At 31.1% G+C, this 16461-nt stretch overlaps 3 protein-coding genes across 13 annotated transcripts; 2 read left to right on the top strand and 1 right to left on the bottom strand.

Annotated features, from left to right (window-relative positions):
- Nucleotides 1-408: 408 nt before the first annotated feature.
- Nucleotides 409-10474, bottom strand: LOC144478521 (gamma-glutamyl hydrolase-like). 4 transcript variants are annotated; one of them, XM_078196703.1, is made up of 9 exons: nucleotides 10455-10474; nucleotides 3032-3145; nucleotides 2254-2377; nucleotides 2079-2129; nucleotides 1929-2003; nucleotides 1707-1864; nucleotides 1414-1520; nucleotides 879-1107; nucleotides 409-796 (listed from the first exon to the last, which is right to left on the bottom strand). In XM_078196703.1, exons 2-9 carry the CDS (start codon nucleotides 3111-3113, stop codon nucleotides 648-650), a joined length of 975 nt encoding a protein of 324 aa, XP_078052829.1. In that variant the 5' UTR covers nucleotides 3114-3145; nucleotides 10455-10474; the 3' UTR covers nucleotides 409-647. The 4 variants fall into 4 exon arrangements, with proteins under 4 accessions (XP_078052829.1, XP_078052742.1, XP_078052670.1 ...); XM_078196616.1 differs by having other exon boundaries at nucleotides 418-796; nucleotides 3032-3226; nucleotides 10455-10473; XM_078196544.1 differs by lacking the exon at nucleotides 10455-10474 and adding an exon at nucleotides 3561-3902 and having other exon boundaries at nucleotides 418-796; nucleotides 3032-3226.
- Nucleotides 4463-9376, top strand: LOC144478221 (uncharacterized). Of its 5 annotated transcripts, none has more exons than XR_013495330.1 (9): nucleotides 4463-4614; nucleotides 5466-5585; nucleotides 5682-5799; nucleotides 5967-6213; nucleotides 7883-7981; nucleotides 8076-8166; nucleotides 8271-8416; nucleotides 8915-9169; nucleotides 9238-9376. XR_013495330.1 is itself a non-coding variant. In XM_078196006.1 (9 exons), exons 1-9 carry the CDS (start codon nucleotides 4474-4476, stop codon nucleotides 9286-9288), a joined length of 1146 nt encoding a protein of 381 aa, XP_078052132.1. In that variant the 5' UTR covers nucleotides 4463-4473; the 3' UTR covers nucleotides 9289-9376. The 5 variants fall into 5 exon arrangements, 4 of the variants coding, with proteins under 4 accessions (XP_078052132.1, XP_078052241.1, XP_078052408.1 ...); XM_078196006.1 differs by having other exon boundaries at nucleotides 9037-9169; XM_078196115.1 differs by having other exon boundaries at nucleotides 8915-9002; nucleotides 9238-9369.
- Nucleotides 9374-14945, top strand: LOC144474394 (uncharacterized). Of its 4 annotated transcripts, none has more exons than XM_078190498.1 (7): nucleotides 9374-9474; nucleotides 11200-11302; nucleotides 11383-11461; nucleotides 11539-12070; nucleotides 12152-12428; nucleotides 12532-12592; nucleotides 12667-14945. In XM_078190498.1, exons 2-7 carry the CDS (start codon nucleotides 11273-11275, stop codon nucleotides 13749-13751), a joined length of 2064 nt encoding a protein of 687 aa, XP_078046624.1. In that variant the 5' UTR covers nucleotides 9374-9474; nucleotides 11200-11272; the 3' UTR covers nucleotides 13752-14945. The 4 variants fall into 4 exon arrangements, with proteins under 4 accessions (XP_078046624.1, XP_078045759.1, XP_078048307.1 ...); XM_078189633.1 differs by lacking the exon at nucleotides 9374-9474 and adding an exon at nucleotides 10692-11028; XM_078192181.1 differs by lacking the exon at nucleotides 9374-9474 and having other exon boundaries at nucleotides 11028-11302; nucleotides 12170-12428.
- Nucleotides 14946-16461: the final 1516 nt, after the last annotated feature.

Here is a 16461-nt window from a genome sequence, read left to right as displayed (position 1 = left end):
AACCGATGCCGGGGGTAGGCAGCTACCCGACATCGAAGTCGAGTTAGGTAGTGCTTAGGACGAGTCAGTAAATTATCGACACTTCATGCACTGCTAGACCCAACTTTGAATACAGGTACAAATAATTTTTAGATATTTGTTCATCATTAGTTTCAAGAGATCCTTTGCGGAAGTTTTCTGACCAAGGGTAAACTTTCAGCATACCTGCCTTGACATAATGTAACCTCGACATTACGGCACATTTAGAACAGATTTAGGGCAATATAGAATAAACAAAGTAATATAGAAGTAGAGGGATTAACGAGAACGGAGCAAAATTACTTTGTCTGTAGAAAAGAGCGGGTGTATTAAAAGTTAAACCAAAGATTATTGTATGTTTAGTATAAATAATAAATAGATTACAAATATGTAATAAATACATATAATAATAATAATATTTTTATAATATCTTATTTATTATTATATAATATTATTAACGGAACGGTACAACATTCAACATATTTTTGTATAAGCCCCTTCCTTTTGGAGATCCCCCTCCCTAAATTTTGCAAGTTTCAGAAAAAAACTATTTATAAGTTTGTTATCAGAAATTATGCTCAAGTTAGACAATCATCGCAATAACTTGTTAACTTATCCGATGAAACTGCTTAGTAGTATCGTGTAGTACCGTTTTTGTAGAAGAGATAACATTGTTCGAATGTAGAATGGTGCTGCGCCGTGTACTGTACGGGATAATTGTAGATCAAAGACCGAGCCTCTTCGTCAACGTTCGCGAAATAGTTGTGATTTTTCCGCGCTACATGAAAAACATCGTTTAGTAGCTAAACTCTAGTTAATCGCTTGACTTTGCTTTTTGGAAAACGAGGAAATTTACTAACCTTCGTCCACAAAGAAATTCGCAAAGAATTGAGTGACACGTGCCGCATTTCTTCCATGCGGAATTGTTAGATTCTCCTTCCATTCGTACAGATTTTTTTCTGGATGAAATTGTAAACCGTAAAATGGATATTCGACCGTCTCGAACGATGAAATAAACTCTTCGCCGAGATTGTCATAGTTCACAGATAGTATTTTCAATTCGTCCGTTAGATTGTAATAGCGTAGTTGCTGCAATTTTACGCTTTATGAATATAGTATCTGAGGTGATCGGGTCTGCGGACTGTTATGAAGACCTGCAGCCCTATAATTATTGTAGTTACATTTAAAAATGGTAAAAATAAATTTTTACATATATTTAAAAAAATCTGATTTGAAAATTGAACATTAAGGGAGAAACCGGTATTTACATATATGTACTGCAGATAATTAAAGCAAAAAAAATTGGATTTTTTGAAGCAAGAAAACCGGTTCCTCAACTTAATAAAACAACTTGATTGGATTTTACTTATCGTGAAATTAAAAAAGGAAAAGTACTTTAATCGTGACACAATTATGATGGGCATTAAACGTCAGCATCTCGTTCTTTAGCATGTCAATGACGTCGTCCGATGCATTTCCGAACATTCTACTTTCATGATAATCTGAAATTATTAGATTTAATCTTAAATTATTAGAACACATATAACCGACATGGATCTATAAATCGTGTATCCTAAAATAATTATAACTGATTCATAAAGTAACATCAAACTCTTGACCAGTTCGTTGTCAAAATTTATTCAGTGTTGACTGCATTAATTCGAGCTGAACACGAAACAAGCACTTACCGTTCATAAAAACAAGAGGAAGAGCAATATCCTCACCCTCGCATCTTGTAAGGATCTGCATGTCACGATTAGCCATAGCATATGCCAACACTTCGAATCCTAAACATATGCCGAGAATTGGAAAATAATTCCCCAACTCGTTCATTCGTTTCGCAATTCTACAAATTGAATAATATTTTTATAGGAGCATGATAACCAGAGATATAAGAAAGTTGTCTTTACCGGTGTATATGTACTGCTGCATCACCGTAGCCATATTTGTCATCGAAATATGAGCCTCCACCAGGAAACAAAACCCTGTGAAAATTATTTAAAAATGAACTCAACTACATCGTTCTTTTTCTTTTAATTTGCTAAGTTAACGTAACTCACCCGTTTATCTTCGACATGATATCATCATAATACGATTTAGGTTTCCCGATCCTGAAGCGAAGAACATGATAAGATATGTTTAATGAATTTGGAAGAAAAAATCACTCGTTCATCGCGAGCGTCTAGTTCAAGTTTTTTGTTTTCGAAAAATATGATTGTCATTGAGTACACTTACCAAATTGGCACAACTCTTGCACCAGCTCCCTCGATAAATTTAATATACGAGGCGGCTATGTAACTGTCATAGTTATTACCATAGTGCCAGTTCATAACATCTGATACCTTCTGAGACAAGATACCTTTCGGAAAATTAAAACACAAATACTTGAGAGTGAATTATCCTATTATACGGTAATGAAGCCTGTCGCATTCAATCTCGGACTTTTTTTTACAAATACATTGTAAACAAACAACAATGACAATACAATTCGTAATGCTTCAGACTATACAGAACTTTAGATACGGTGATTCACAAAAATGTTCGTATACCTTTTAAAGAGCGTACTGTTTAAAAACTGGGCTAAGTAGCTTGAATTTGTTTTAGATGGTAAAAAGACTAGTCTTTTAAACCAAAGCTACGAATCAATCAGCATGCAACATGAGAATTACGAGAGCTACGTCTCCCGACTCCCGTTTGGAATAAAATGCTGTGCTTAAGTTGGCCATTATTTGGAATGATACAAAAATTCTTGTTTCTTAACTATTTTTATCTGGAATAATGAAAATTTATAATGAAAATTTAAAAAGTGCTTCGCTAATCATGTATTTAAAAAGTTATTGCATTTTAAAAGATGCATAAACACTTTTCTGAATAGCAACAGCTATTTACTTAGATTGAATAATTAATTGATAATTTAAGTATTATGTGTTAAAATAGAGCCGAGTTCTGCTGTCGAAGGATTAAAATCAATTCGTAAACCGACAGGTAAATCTATTTTTAAATGAGTACTCACCGATTATCGGGCGGTCATTGGTGACGGCAGAAACCGACGTGAGAATTAACAAAATACCGATCGTCGTGCTTGTTGTTAACATCGTGATCACCGTCGATAGCGCAGCGTACAGAACTAAATAGATAGCAAACACGAGAGTACGAGCTGTTTATATCAGAAATCAGTCATCCAGAACTGGTATGAAATTTCCAAGGCCTTAGATAGGATAGAATTAAAAGTAATTAGCTTTTTAGATATGAAGAATTTGTTCACATAATAATGAATTAAGTTGAATGGTAGATAGACAAAAATTAATGATAATCGACGAGCAAATCAAATAATAGATAAGGAATTAATCAAGAAATTAATCGATCAAAAAATAAGGAAATAAATTGATGGGTGAATAACGAAAATGGTATATTAAATTTTAATTATGGTAAACGAATAATTTATAAGATTAAGAATAATTGTAACCAGCTTGACTTAGAATGTATCTGATTTTATTATTGACGCGTGTAGTGAACGGAATACTGCGCCGTTCAGATATTACCGAATGCCTTTTACCAGAGCACGTCTTCTTTACTCCGCGGTGAGCAAATCCTCCTGAAAGACTATCCTTGTCCCTGATGCTTATTTTGAAAAGAAAAACAGTCCAGTTTTACTCCCCTTGTTGTTAGACTACTAATAGCACCCATTCATGATTTTTTTACAATAGCTTTGTCTCAATGCTCGGCGTGCACTTCTTGAATTTTTACTTTGTATTTGATCTCTGAACTCTTGTTGTTGAATTCTTGAGCTTTCAAACTTTGTACTTTTCGGAACTTCAAGTATCAAATAAAATAAATATTGATAAAATAAAATAAATAAAATATTTGATTTATTTAATAAGTACTAAACATATAATATATTTAATATTTGATGTATTTAATGTGTTAAATATATTACTGTTATTGTTGTGAAAATTGGAGCGTCAGTTGAACATTATTATATTCCATTATGTTACTAAATATTTATTGAATTAGACTTCCTTCGTACTTCCTCTTCTATTATGAAAATATTGACAACTGATGGCCTTACCGAGAAAATGACTATTAAAATAGAATTTACTGTCGCAAGCTTTCTCCAGATGCACTATTGATAAGTTCGAACACCCCTACGGTTTTGAAATTGATTGTTTAGAAGCGTCGAGTTTATGCTATATGACGGCTACGGGGGAAACATTTTTTACTGCGATCGTGTTAGAAAATATTAATGAGAAGTGTCATAAATTCCTAACGTTTCCCCGAGAAGCTAAAGCAATCAATCGATTCCGGACAAATTTAACACAATTTGAATAGAGTACGACCAACTGCGTTAAGAATTTATAGAGGATGTGGATCTCAGCGTAAATTAAATATGATCCCGAAGTGAAGTTGGACGCTACTACTAACTTTCCACGCAGACAACAATCAACACTGATCAAGATGGACACATTTCGAAAGAATTACACTGTATATTATACTATGTTAAATGTAACTGCGCTCTGGCCCTATGACGAATCTTTACTATCAAGAATACAAAGAGTATTATTTCCTCTGCTCATTATCAGCCTTATATCAATACAGGTAATGAAAGTTTATTAAAATGGAACAAAAATTTTTTTATTTTGAGATGTAATCGCGCTTTTGCAGAAAATACGGCATTTGCAGTAAAAATAAAAATGGAAAGTGAAAATGTGATTTAGTTGAATCATTTATGATAGACGAGAAAACAGCTACACTTTACGATGTATCTTTGGAATTACCATCGTTTATGATAAAAGCAGATACAACAAGACAGTAGGATGTGCTTTATAGATGTTTAAATTAGCATGTAAATGACAGTGGATAAATTCGGTTGCGTCATCGGTAGTGTAATAAATAACTTATAGAAAATAATTAAACAAAACAAGAATAAAACTATTCGTTTAAAAAAAATAGAACTCGTTGACAATGTTTAAATTAAAAGTGGAAGACAGTAGAAGTAAAAAAAGCAGAAATACAGATTATGTTCAATTGATGGCTAAAGAAATTATGATAATTTCTGTTTAAAATTAGAAATAAACATGGACGTTCATGTTTTGTTCCATAAAGTAGTTCATATGCTTTTGGCATGTTTATCTATTTATTAATATCGGAAATATAGTGATATCGCCAATATTGCTAAAATTGTAGTGCTAGGGAATCCCAGAGGAAATCCACCCACAATACATATGAAATTGCAATGTATGCTAATTTGGGAAACCGAAATTATTTTTGCAATAACCCAATACAATAGACATACCAATGCCTATGAAAATTCTTTTATAGGATTCAATTTGCTTTTTATCGAAATATCGAACTATGCGAATTGTTATATAGTATTGTTACGAACACCGGATTATAATTATTATTTATATGCATTTATAACTATTCGAAACAAATTAAATATTTTTCAGGTAATCAAGCTAAGAACGGTAGAAATGTCATTGTACAATATAGTTACGATGTTATCGCTCACATGCCCAATGGCATTGTTTTTTCTACGATTCATTGGTTTTACTATCAACCGGTCAGGAGTAAGTTAGACATATCATTCTCGTTATTGCCTTTAAGAAGACAATATTGATGCAATAAAAATATAATCATAATACTGCCTCTTTATGCGGTTTTAGATGAGAGATGTGCTAACTATGATTGAAAACGATTATAAATCAGTAAAAGATTCTGTTGAAAATGATATATTCTTGAAGCATATAGTAGTGGCACGGCGAGTAATTATGGCATTTTTAGGTAAATACATATATTGAATAGGATTGTATCAATTTTCGACAAATGGAAATATATCTAATATTTTGATAAAATATTGATTACGATAATTATATCTTCAAATTACTAATTAATGTAAAATATTAATATGTATAAAACTTGCACTAAAATGGCACCATGTTAAATTCTAGGCCTATCGTGCTCGTTAATAGCATACTTAATTTTGGTGCTCCTACTTCCCACGATACTACGTTCAAACCATCAACCATATTATCTACGCCAGTTTGGATTTTTCTTCTATGAGAGAGGCCTTCTAACTGATTGTGTTGCTATTCAACTTACAATTGGATTCACACTAGGTCTCTTGTCGGTATCGAGTACGGAATCGGTACTCGCTATTTTTTCTTCCCACATTTGTGCACTACTTGAAATCGCTAGGTATTTTTCAAACAATTCATTCTTGTGTGATTCTCCTCTTGTTGAGTATCGTCGACCATTTATAAATAATTTAAATATCACACGTGCATTCTATGGAAATTTTATGCGATGTGAGATACATACAATCAGTCCGAAACGGATTCGAAAGCTTTTTAACACGTTACCGTCCGGACAACTAAAAATAATCATTTTCTTAACTGTACGCGAAATGTCGGATGAATAGAAATAGTCGTTTTCTTGAAAGCTCATGAAATGCCGCAATAATAGTTAAAACTTTAATATTTTTCTTCGAAAATAAGAACCATACACATAAAAGTTTTCAAACAAATAGCCGGGCTATTTCATTCACTCTTTGCACTTAAAGTTACTTTCACAATAAATCTAAAATAATTTTTTAAATCTAAATTTTCTCAGCATAAAAATTATTTTTGAATGTGATAAAACAATTATAGTGGTGCCTCAATGGCCAAAAAAATGTTTTCAAAAATTGAAACTGGTTAGAATGATAAACAAATTCAAAGATAAGTTCTTTCAACTTTTTTATCTATGCATATAACAAAAATTTAAAAATGTTATTTTGTAGGCCTCTGTAACTTATATAAGATGCTGAAAATATCGTCGAAGTTGGAAACAAGCAGTCGAGATTTCTTGCAATTATCGGTTGAATGTTCTAGAAAACTGCGATTTCCACTATCTTTCATTCTATCTAGCTCACATCAACGTCAACTCGGACTGTAATAATTTTTTCCACATTTGTACAAATTACTGCGATCTGCATACACATAGTTGGTTCCCCAAGAATTCATAAGAAATGTAACTCAAGGACTCTTTTTAGCGGATCCTGAAAAAGATCCTTGTATGCGTTTTTCTCTTACTATATGTATGTAATTGTGGATATTAGAGTATGTGGTTGTGGACATTACGTTTCGACTCTTGTTTGTCCACTTGTAGCTGTACACATTTTTTTGTCAATTCCCGAGGAACCGAGTATAGAAAATGCATCGATTAAATTTTCATTCTATACTCAGATAAAAAAGTTAAAACCCGTGAGTTTCTTTCTTTTTTTATCACTCCAGCTAATTACTCCTTTTAAAAACAATTCTGTAACCATTGCCTAGTAAACTAATCCCTCTAACAAGTTTCGAAATTATCGACACGCAACATAAAAATCGCGAAGGCTACACCTTTTGACTACAGTCACACGTTTCGATCTCCCTGGTCGCCTAAATGCTTGGAGCACATTAGGCATGGCACGTGTACTTATTGCTTTATATAGATGTGTATCATTTATGCGTCTACGGAGAGTATTACGCGCAATGCGAGTTATACGGCGTAGCCCCCGCAATTTGCTCGTTGCATGCCAATAATTCCGCACTCTGCTCCAACATCTCAAAAATTTTAGTTCGCTTGGCTCAATTATAGAAAAGTTATTCCCTTTTAAAAAGTGTACGACTACTTATTAAACTGTTAGCGTTTAGACGTTGGCGACCAATGAAACAGCAATAAAATATTTACTTGCATCATGATATTGGTTGAAAAAGCAACAAACTAGAAAATTTTATCAGATTGATCAATATACTATCAGTGTTATAGAATTTTAGATGAAAGAAGGAACCGGCGGTATTATTCTACTATTTCAATTCTACAATACGTATTGGGAACTTTTCAGTTACCGAATAGAGACAGAAATCAACAATGCGGTAGTTTCGACGAAGTTGAAACTAATAGAAGTACAATCAGCTGTGGAGTTTCACAACCAAGTTCTTAGGTTAGTATTTTCTTTGACATGTTACTAGTAACTTTAGTGATTATTTCATTATATTTTCTTTATAATTGAAATATTGAAAATTTTGTTAACTTAGATTGCTCACAGATCTCGTAGGCCAGATGACGATACAGTATTTAATAGCGATTATAACAGTGATTTTGTCGTTTGCTGTAAACTTATACCGTGTAAGCATTATTAAATGTTATTAAGAAGAATTGGCAAATCAATTATGACAAAATGCTTTTGTTAATCAAGATGTAGTAAAGTAGACTTTTTTTATGTGTAATAGTTACTCCTAGCAGTCAAGAAAGGGGACGATTTTCAAAATATTTTCTTTTCTGTAAACGATTGTCTACTGCACTTTATAATAATGTACTTAAATAATTTTGTTGGACAGAGATTGTCAGATACTAGTATGATGATTTTTGAAAAAATGTGAGTCTGCATTTTTAATTATGAAATATTAGCTCAATTAGCTACTTTAAATCAGTTAGAAGCAAATTTAATTGAATGGTTAATTGAAAGATGAATGTGATTTCGTGAATGCTTAAACAATTAATTTCTGATAGAGTCAAGTCTCCCTAGTAGTACATGTTACGGCTTTCTTGGATTGTCTTTGCGCTATTCCTGCGCCTGTGCAACGCGGCTCTTTTCACTAGAATGCCTAATATGACAACTTCTAATATAATAGCATCACTTTTTGAATACTAAAATTTCAAAACGAAATTTTTTGTAAATATAAGTTGGACAGATATTTCTGAGTATATAAAATAAAATCATTCACGAAATAATTGGATAAATATAGTCGTGTTTAATCTCATTTTAATTGGAAGAATTTTAACGATATGTTAAAGTAATACATATTAATTATTAAAACAATAATTAATGTACTCCGATATGCTGACCGCTCTCTCTCTCTCTCTCTCTGTCGAGGTTGGAAGAATCGTGTCTAGATTGTCTCAGTTGTCTATTTTCGATTCCAAGCTGCAAAACTACTAGGGAGAATTTATTGTATAAGGAAGTAAGTAATCAAATATCGCTGTTTCATGAAATAGATGCAATTCGTTATGGTACTCTATACCATTGAAGTCACAAAAATTATTATTATTTATATTGATGACAAGTGTGAAGGAAATACGGGTTAATCTGGCTGGTTTGTATGATCTATGTAATGAAGGTTTTTCAATGGTAACTCATTTCTACTATATCCTATTAACAATAACGATTTTTGGTCCAAAATACACTTTCTTTTTCAGATGATGAGTTCATCTTTTTCATATTTTACTGTTCTTTATTCAACGCAATAAAACATTTAGAAATGTTGACAGTAAGAAATGTTGATTATAACAGTAGTGATTATACATTTGTAAGGAATTATAAATAAGTGATTTGCTAAATTGAATGTGGCAATATTGCTTCAAAATATCAACAGTACGCTAAGTGTAGATTTGAAATGTCGATCATGAATAAACTTTTGTATATCATCGCTAAAGGTATTTCATTACAAAACGGTCATTCTTGATCATCATTAATTGCACGCACTGCTTACACTTTGTTAAACTCTTACAGTCTTACCGACTTTCTCAAAACAGAAGGATCCTCAGACTGCTTTTATAACACTACTATTACTGCTACTACATAGAGTGACCACTTAACATTATGTATAAATAATATTTATTGTTTCACTTTGGGTAGTATTAATCCAACAATTTTCTCAAAAATTAAATCTTAAATAAAAAAAGTTATTCTATATATTTTTTATGTTTTTTTAATCACCTGTTACCAACTTGTACATATTTTCAGGTTTATCCTATATTTTCAGTAGTATAATGTCATAGCACACACTGCAAAAGTGGTCAAAGAATATTTTCCTTAAAAAAATAATTACATTCTGGATTGACCATTAAGGTCATATCAATGAAAGCTGTGGTAATCTTAATCAAGCTGTATATACAAATGACAAACAATTTCAAAACATAATCGAATGAAAATGAGTGAGGGCAATTAAAGTAAAAAACTATTAAAGAATCTCTACAAACGTTTGCCAAAAACAATGATGACTGTTAATGCATGTAAAGGAGAAGCCAGAAAATATTAAGCATTACATATATCATTATACATCAATGTGTTATTGCTACACATAATTTTTAGTTAAATGTGCTATCATTTTGTTCTATTGTATTTCCATAAAAATTTTCTTTTCAATTCTATTACACTCGTGTATGTTTATAATAGTATTTTGCAAATTTGTATAAAACAGAGCCGTGATTATATTGTAAAATAAATAAAAATTATGTTAATTTTGAAGTGTGCTATCTTTTTGTAATGCATTATAAGTATGTAGAAAGAAAAAGAAATAACACATTAGAATAGTTACGAATAACGATAACAACAAACGATATTGAGAATATATTCTATATTATTAACAAGGTTCAACACATTGTAAACTTAACAAAGTATAGTGATGCCTCACCATATTGCGCCCTTTTATGCCTCACCATATTGCGCCTTTTTATCCCCCACCATTTTAATGCGCATCCAGCTTCGCGCAGTTGATTTAAAGACAAAACCGAAGATGACGACGGACTCTATGGCGAGTGTTTACACAGATGAGAAACCTAGGCTGTATTACTCACATCCGTGCTTGTGGTCTCACTCTTTTCGTGTATCTATTTTCCTGGTGCTACATCTGAATCGCAAATTTGCTGGTAAATGTGGTCGATAATTCTATGAGGCGAAAAATACAAGTCGAATATCATGCCGCGTGTTTCAGATGAAGCATTAGACGTACGGGTGCGTGAAAAGGGTGAGATTGCAAGCATGGTAACGGGTGGTATGTTACATTGACCGTCGGTGTGACTGGTTTCGCATGTGGTTGTGCTGATGTCGTGTTATCTTGCTCATTCACTATTTCCTTTCTTTGTCATTCACTATGAGAGCAGCACTGTTCAGCTGTGAATTGTCAGCCAATCAGAGCACAGCAATTCGCTGCATTCCCTCAATTCAAGAACCTTGTTTCCCCTCGAATGTAGTTCTTGACTTGAAAGGTTAGTGTATATCGTACACAACTTCGAAGTGACGCCTGTTTGAAGAGAGTAATTCGTTTATTTGTGTTTATAACGTTTGCTTAATCATAAACATTTGTAATTTATAATTTGTTTTTTATAACAGTTACTGTCTATTTTTTAGTAACATATTATTATGCTTTTTATACTCAGAAAAAAATGTTAATTTGGACTAACCTTTAATTTTTATTACTTATATGTATATGTATACAATTATCAACATATAATGTGGCCACCTGAATATATACAACTAAAGGTAACATCGCAGAACTTTTATATTATCTGATCTATTATTTGTAATGACGATAGTAATTGAAGTTGTAAATTCTTTTACAGCACATTGAGGATTTGCTGATTTGTGGTATATGCTATGAATACATAAATACATCTGTAATAACATCATGTTCTCATAATTGTAAGAAATTATTTGATTTTTTCAATAATGCATTTAACATTATTTCCTTAATAATATAAACCAATAATATATTTTAGATTGTTCATTGTGTATCAGAAAATATTTACATTATAAAACGCAATGTCCCACTTGTTTTTCTGAAACTTTTGAAAAGGATTTACGAAAAAATAAAATCTTGGATGAAATTATAGCACAGTTTCTACAAATTAAAGATAAACTAAAGAAATGTCTAAAAGGTCCGCTACAATTTCTCCCAGGCAATAAGAGTGATGCTATTTTAAATACACCAAAATCAATACATGAAAAGAAATATTCACCTTTAGTTAGGCAAGAAACTGTAATTGCTAGTAAAAACATAATATCTAACAATAATGTGTCACCTTCTACAAATATTCACAAAGACTTATGTAGTCCAAGTACTAGTGGTAAAAACAAAATCCCCTTAATGTTTACCCCTAAAAGTACAAAGCGCCCAGATCTAATCAGCACAGAAGAATCTAAGGTTGTTATATGCCCAGTATGTAAAGTTACTATTTCTGAAACAAATATAAATAGACATCTTGATGATTGTTTAAAAAGAGAAGCAAAGAAAGATCAACCACATATGAAGTAATTATAAAAATATAGTAATACATATTATGAATAATTTACATTAGACTATTGAAATGTTTGAATATGCTTATACAATAGCTATCTATTTTCCAGCAGTAATTCAAAACGTCAACCGTTGCCGAAGTTAGTATTTAGTTTAATGAAAGATGCTGTAATGCGTAAAAAATTAAAAGAATTTGGCTTGTCATCTCAAGGAGATCGTAAGACTATGGAAGCTCGTTTGCAAAGATATATTATTCTTTATAATGCAGAATGTGATAAATTAAATCCACGGTCAGTTTCGGAATTACTTAAACAATGTGAAGATGAAGAGAACCTTGAAAAAAATATTAACAAGACTTCTTCATTTATAAATGTAATTAATTTTACTTTTATTGCTATGCATAGCAAGCAAAAGGTTTCTGACATTGTTGTATATACAGTTGATTTCAAATTATCCAAATTTTCAATTATTTCAGAAATTACAAGTTAACAGGAACACGGAACAAAACATCATAGATGATGAAAGAAGAAAGTATTGTAAGTTTTTGTTTATACTTCTTCATTAATTATAATACATATAACATTACAATGTGTATCTTTTTTTACATTAGTGGAAGCTCATAAAGATAGTTTTGAATCTTTAATTAAAAAAATTAAGATTACCGAGATAGAAAGAAGTACGAATGTAAGACGTAATTTGTTGAACGAAAGTTTCAAAGGTGAAAAACACATTTTGTCAAAACCTGAAACAATTCCTGATAGTTCGGATGACTCAATAAATGATACTGAAAGAAGTGATCTGCCATCTGTGAAGTCTGCTGTATATATTCAGGATTCCGATTCGGATACTACTTGTCCTTTACAAATGTATTCTAGCAATGATCCAAAGAAATTTCTTAATGTTCAAGTTAATGAAACTGGTTCAAGTAATGATGTGCCTGATGGAGAAAAAGAATTTTACGCGAACGAACATTCTTTTCTAGAAATAGAAAAGGATGATGTCAATTCAAATGCACACAGTGATATTTCTGGATCTAATAAATGGGTGCATTCAGCCACAAATACCACTGTTAGGAGTCAAATATCAGGGAATGATCCTAAATGTGTCTTGAATTCTTCAAAGTACAAAATGCCGAAAAGGGAAGAAAAGTCATTTTCAATTAATGAAAAGAAGAGAGTAGACTTTGTTACAATAAGCAGGATTAATTTGGATCATGACAGTATTTCAGATCAAGAAGAAAGAGATTGTGGAACACATACTTCTGTCTTGCAAGACATTTGTTGCGATAGATCAAGTAATGATAGCTTTGAGAGTAAATTAGGTAGCAAATCCAATGCTCTTAATTACGAATTTTTCAATAATAGTCTGTTAAACTCGTCAAGAATAGAAAAAGAAAATATAAGCTCGTCTCCTGAATGTGGTGGAAGTCGTACATATCGTAAAAGAAATCGCGATTTGACTAAAAATGATAGTGAAACCGTATCTAATAAGAAGAAAAAGAGAATTAAAAAATTCTCCCATCCGTATCCTAGTGAGACTGATGAATCTAACGAAGGAAGTATGTTGTGTGATAATGAAGAAAGTTGTTTACAAGTTAAATCACGACTAAGAAATCGAAACGTGAACACTGAAACAATGGAAAACTCAACAATCTTGAGAAAATCTGCTCGCAAAAAACGAAAGAACAATGTGTAAAGAAATATTTTTGTATAACATTTGTAAGTACATTATAGAGAGACTGGATTAGGCATTAATTTTTTGCTGTTTTAAACAGCTAATGTGTTATTGCAGTGTGTTATTCCTTGCATACTTGGAAATCTCTCGAAAATTTATATCAAACATTTAAATATTTTATCATATGAAAAAATTTCCTTTAATATATATTATAAAATAAAGATTATTATATCCTTTATCAGCTATTCCATCATTGACTATGTATCTTTATTGTACACATAGCTTTAGAATATATTTATACAATGCAACGTGAATAAAAAAAGAAACGAGAAAAGTTTATAATCACTAACATGTTTTTCTTTAATATATTTCTATTATTTATTAATCCTGGAATTGAATCTTAAGTACAATCTTTAGAACTGGATGTTTCTAAGTTTTATAGATAAGAACATCATCATATGAGCGAATTAATGAAACAAGTATAAAATTGTATATCAAAAACACCGAGTTTTATTGAATACATTATAGTATTTGAACAGAAAAGGATTAACAATGGAAAAATAATGATAAACACAAACTTACATTTCACATATGTATAGATATTAACAACAATATAAGAAGCCCAATTTAACATTAAAATAGTCATTTTTAATATTGTATACAAGTAAAATATTTGTCTTTGTTATGCATTTTATTACTTATACACTTTGGTTTCATTTATACATTTAATTTCATGTACAATGTTTGTATTATATACAAATTATATTTGATTTAATCACATATAAACAATGCGATATATTCAAATATAATTTTTGTTGATTTAATAGAACTATTAAGGCTTCTAACATCCTAATAGAACGACTATCACATTCATGAAACATTTCCTTTAAATTTTTTTAAGTCTATTGCAATCTTATGGTGATGATATATTCACTATATGTATATTTATATTATTATATGTTCTCTCCTCTGTGAATAAATACAAGTTTAACATCGTTATAAGGATGAATTTTTCTACAACTGTATGTGACTTTCACTAACAATTATTTCTCTGGCATTAAGTATTACTCATGTTTGGCAGTGTTTCTAAAACCATTCTTTGCGAAACCGTGTGATTATGTACTTTCGAAAATTTGTGTTTTTATCGTTCTGTCCAGCTTTAATTGTTTATTATTACCTGATATATTATTGTGCTAAAAAAATATTAGTGTAACGCAATATAGTAGGTAAACTATAGTAAATATCAGAAAGTACATCATTTAGTACTCGTATTAACAATTGCATTACTGTAATGTAAGATCTCTTTTTACGTTATCTTAGATTGGAATACAATTATTACGGATGTTCATACAGAAAATAATTCATTTTGTATTTGTTTCTTAGTTATTACATTCCAAAAATAAGTTTATCTTCAAAAATATGTTTATTTCCTTTCGATAGGGTTTTATATTTCAGTTTGTTTCTTTAAATTGTAGTCAACAATATTTTATGCTATGTTACTGGTTAGTTCATTCATTTTCCAGATTATACATACACTTAGGCTTTCGAAATAAAGGGTTACGCATAAGAAGTTTGAGAACCACTGCTTTATGGTATGGCATCGTGCGAGGTAGTTACTCATCTACTACGCTCCTAATTGTAAGTATACTGCAAGCGAGTCTAATTTTTTCCTTATACATAGTGCTTCATAAAATTCTTTAAGAGATGGAGAAGCAGAGAAACATATTTCTGAAGAAAGTCAAATTTGAAAGACGATAAACATTTTGTGTAGTCTTAATTGTTTAAGAATTCACAGATCGATTTAACACTTCATAAAATTTCGAAAATAATTCAATATTAGATCGTGCTTAATTTTCATGAATTCGAAATCTGGAATTGTATACTGTAAGATATGTACAAAATCTTCAATTAATGGAAACGTTTGGCTTGAAAGGGAGCTTAGACTTACGCGATACGTTCACGTGTTAGTTGGCTCGTCGAAATAAAGCATTCTAGTTACTGCGACAAAACGTTGATGATTTCAAGTGCAGTATAAAAATTCAAGTGGCTTAGTAAGGAGTATTATTACAAAGGTCTCGAACATTGCACAATTACTAATTGCTGTCGCTAATACACACATGTATAGTAATCTCGTTCCGATAAGAAACGCTAGATGCTACAGCAGTCCAAGAATCATAGAATTTTACGATTACATGTTTGTAAGTGATTCTTCTTCGGTTGTACATTGCGAAGTGATGAGTTACATCGTTGCACTATAATACATATTATGATTCGCTTGTATTATACGCATTGAACACGTATAGGTATGGTTGCGTTATATTTCATAACGATATGTTCGACGTGTTCGAGCTCTAACATTGTCACTTTTGAAACGTTGAGAACGTAATGTTAGAACATAATAGTCTTATAATTATTTACAATAGGCGTGGAGAAGCAGTGTCGTAATAAAGATAAAAATAAAGAAACATTTTTTATCATGTATTCATCGTGACATTTTGATTAACTCTTTGATTATAGACTTCGAAGTACTATTTAATTTTTCTTTTCTATTGCGAATGAAATGATTGCTTTTATTATTCAAATCTCCAAATTTTAGAAATATTGGCCTAGAAATATTCAGAACATTTGTAGACATACGTTGTTGTACCTTCGTTGAATGTACATATAATTCTTCTGCTATTACTTTTAGTGTAATAGATTATTTTTAACGAACATTTGTTTGGAATTCAAC

Source organism: Augochlora pura, chromosome 1, assembly GCF_028453695.1.
Source record: "Augochlora pura isolate Apur16 chromosome 1, APUR_v2.2.1, whole genome shotgun sequence".
Taxonomy (NCBI): Eukaryota; Metazoa; Arthropoda; class Insecta; order Hymenoptera; family Halictidae; genus Augochlora; species Augochlora pura.
Note: the sequence above shows the minus strand (reverse complement) of the source record. Positions and strands in the feature narration are given on the sequence as shown.

Bases quoted from the DNA above. Each gene is read 5' to 3' on its own strand.
- LOC144478221 (XM_078196006.1), top strand. From the start codon at position 4,474: ATGGACACATTTCGAAAGAATTACACTGTATATTATACTATGTTAAAT. The intron at 4,615-5,465 runs GTAATGAAAGTT...AATATTTTTCAG, and splicing joins TCAGCCTTATATCAATACAG to GTAATCAAGCTAAGAACGGT. The intron at 5,800-5,966 runs GTAAATACATAT...GTTAAATTCTAG, and splicing joins AGTAATTATGGCATTTTTAG to GCCTATCGTGCTCGTTAATA.
- LOC144478521 (XM_078196703.1), bottom strand. From the start codon at position 3,113: ATGTTAACAACAAGCACGACGATCGGTATTTTGTTAATTCTCACGTCG. The intron at 2,130-2,253 runs GTAAGTGTACTC...TCTTCGCTTCAG, and splicing joins GCAAGAGTTGTGCCAATTTG to GATCGGGAAACCTAAATCGT. The intron at 1,521-1,706 runs GTAAGTGCTTGT...TAATAATTTCAG, and splicing joins TCCTCTTGTTTTTATGAACG to ATTATCATGAAAGTAGAATG.
- LOC144474394 (XM_078190498.1), top strand. From the start codon at position 11,273: ATGTGGCCACCTGAATATATACAACTAAAG. The intron at 12,071-12,151 runs GTAATTATAAAA...CTTATACAATAG, and splicing joins AAAGATCAACCACATATGAA to CTATCTATTTTCCAGCAGTA. The intron at 12,429-12,531 runs GTAATTAATTTT...CAATTATTTCAG, and splicing joins AGACTTCTTCATTTATAAAT to AAATTACAAGTTAACAGGAA.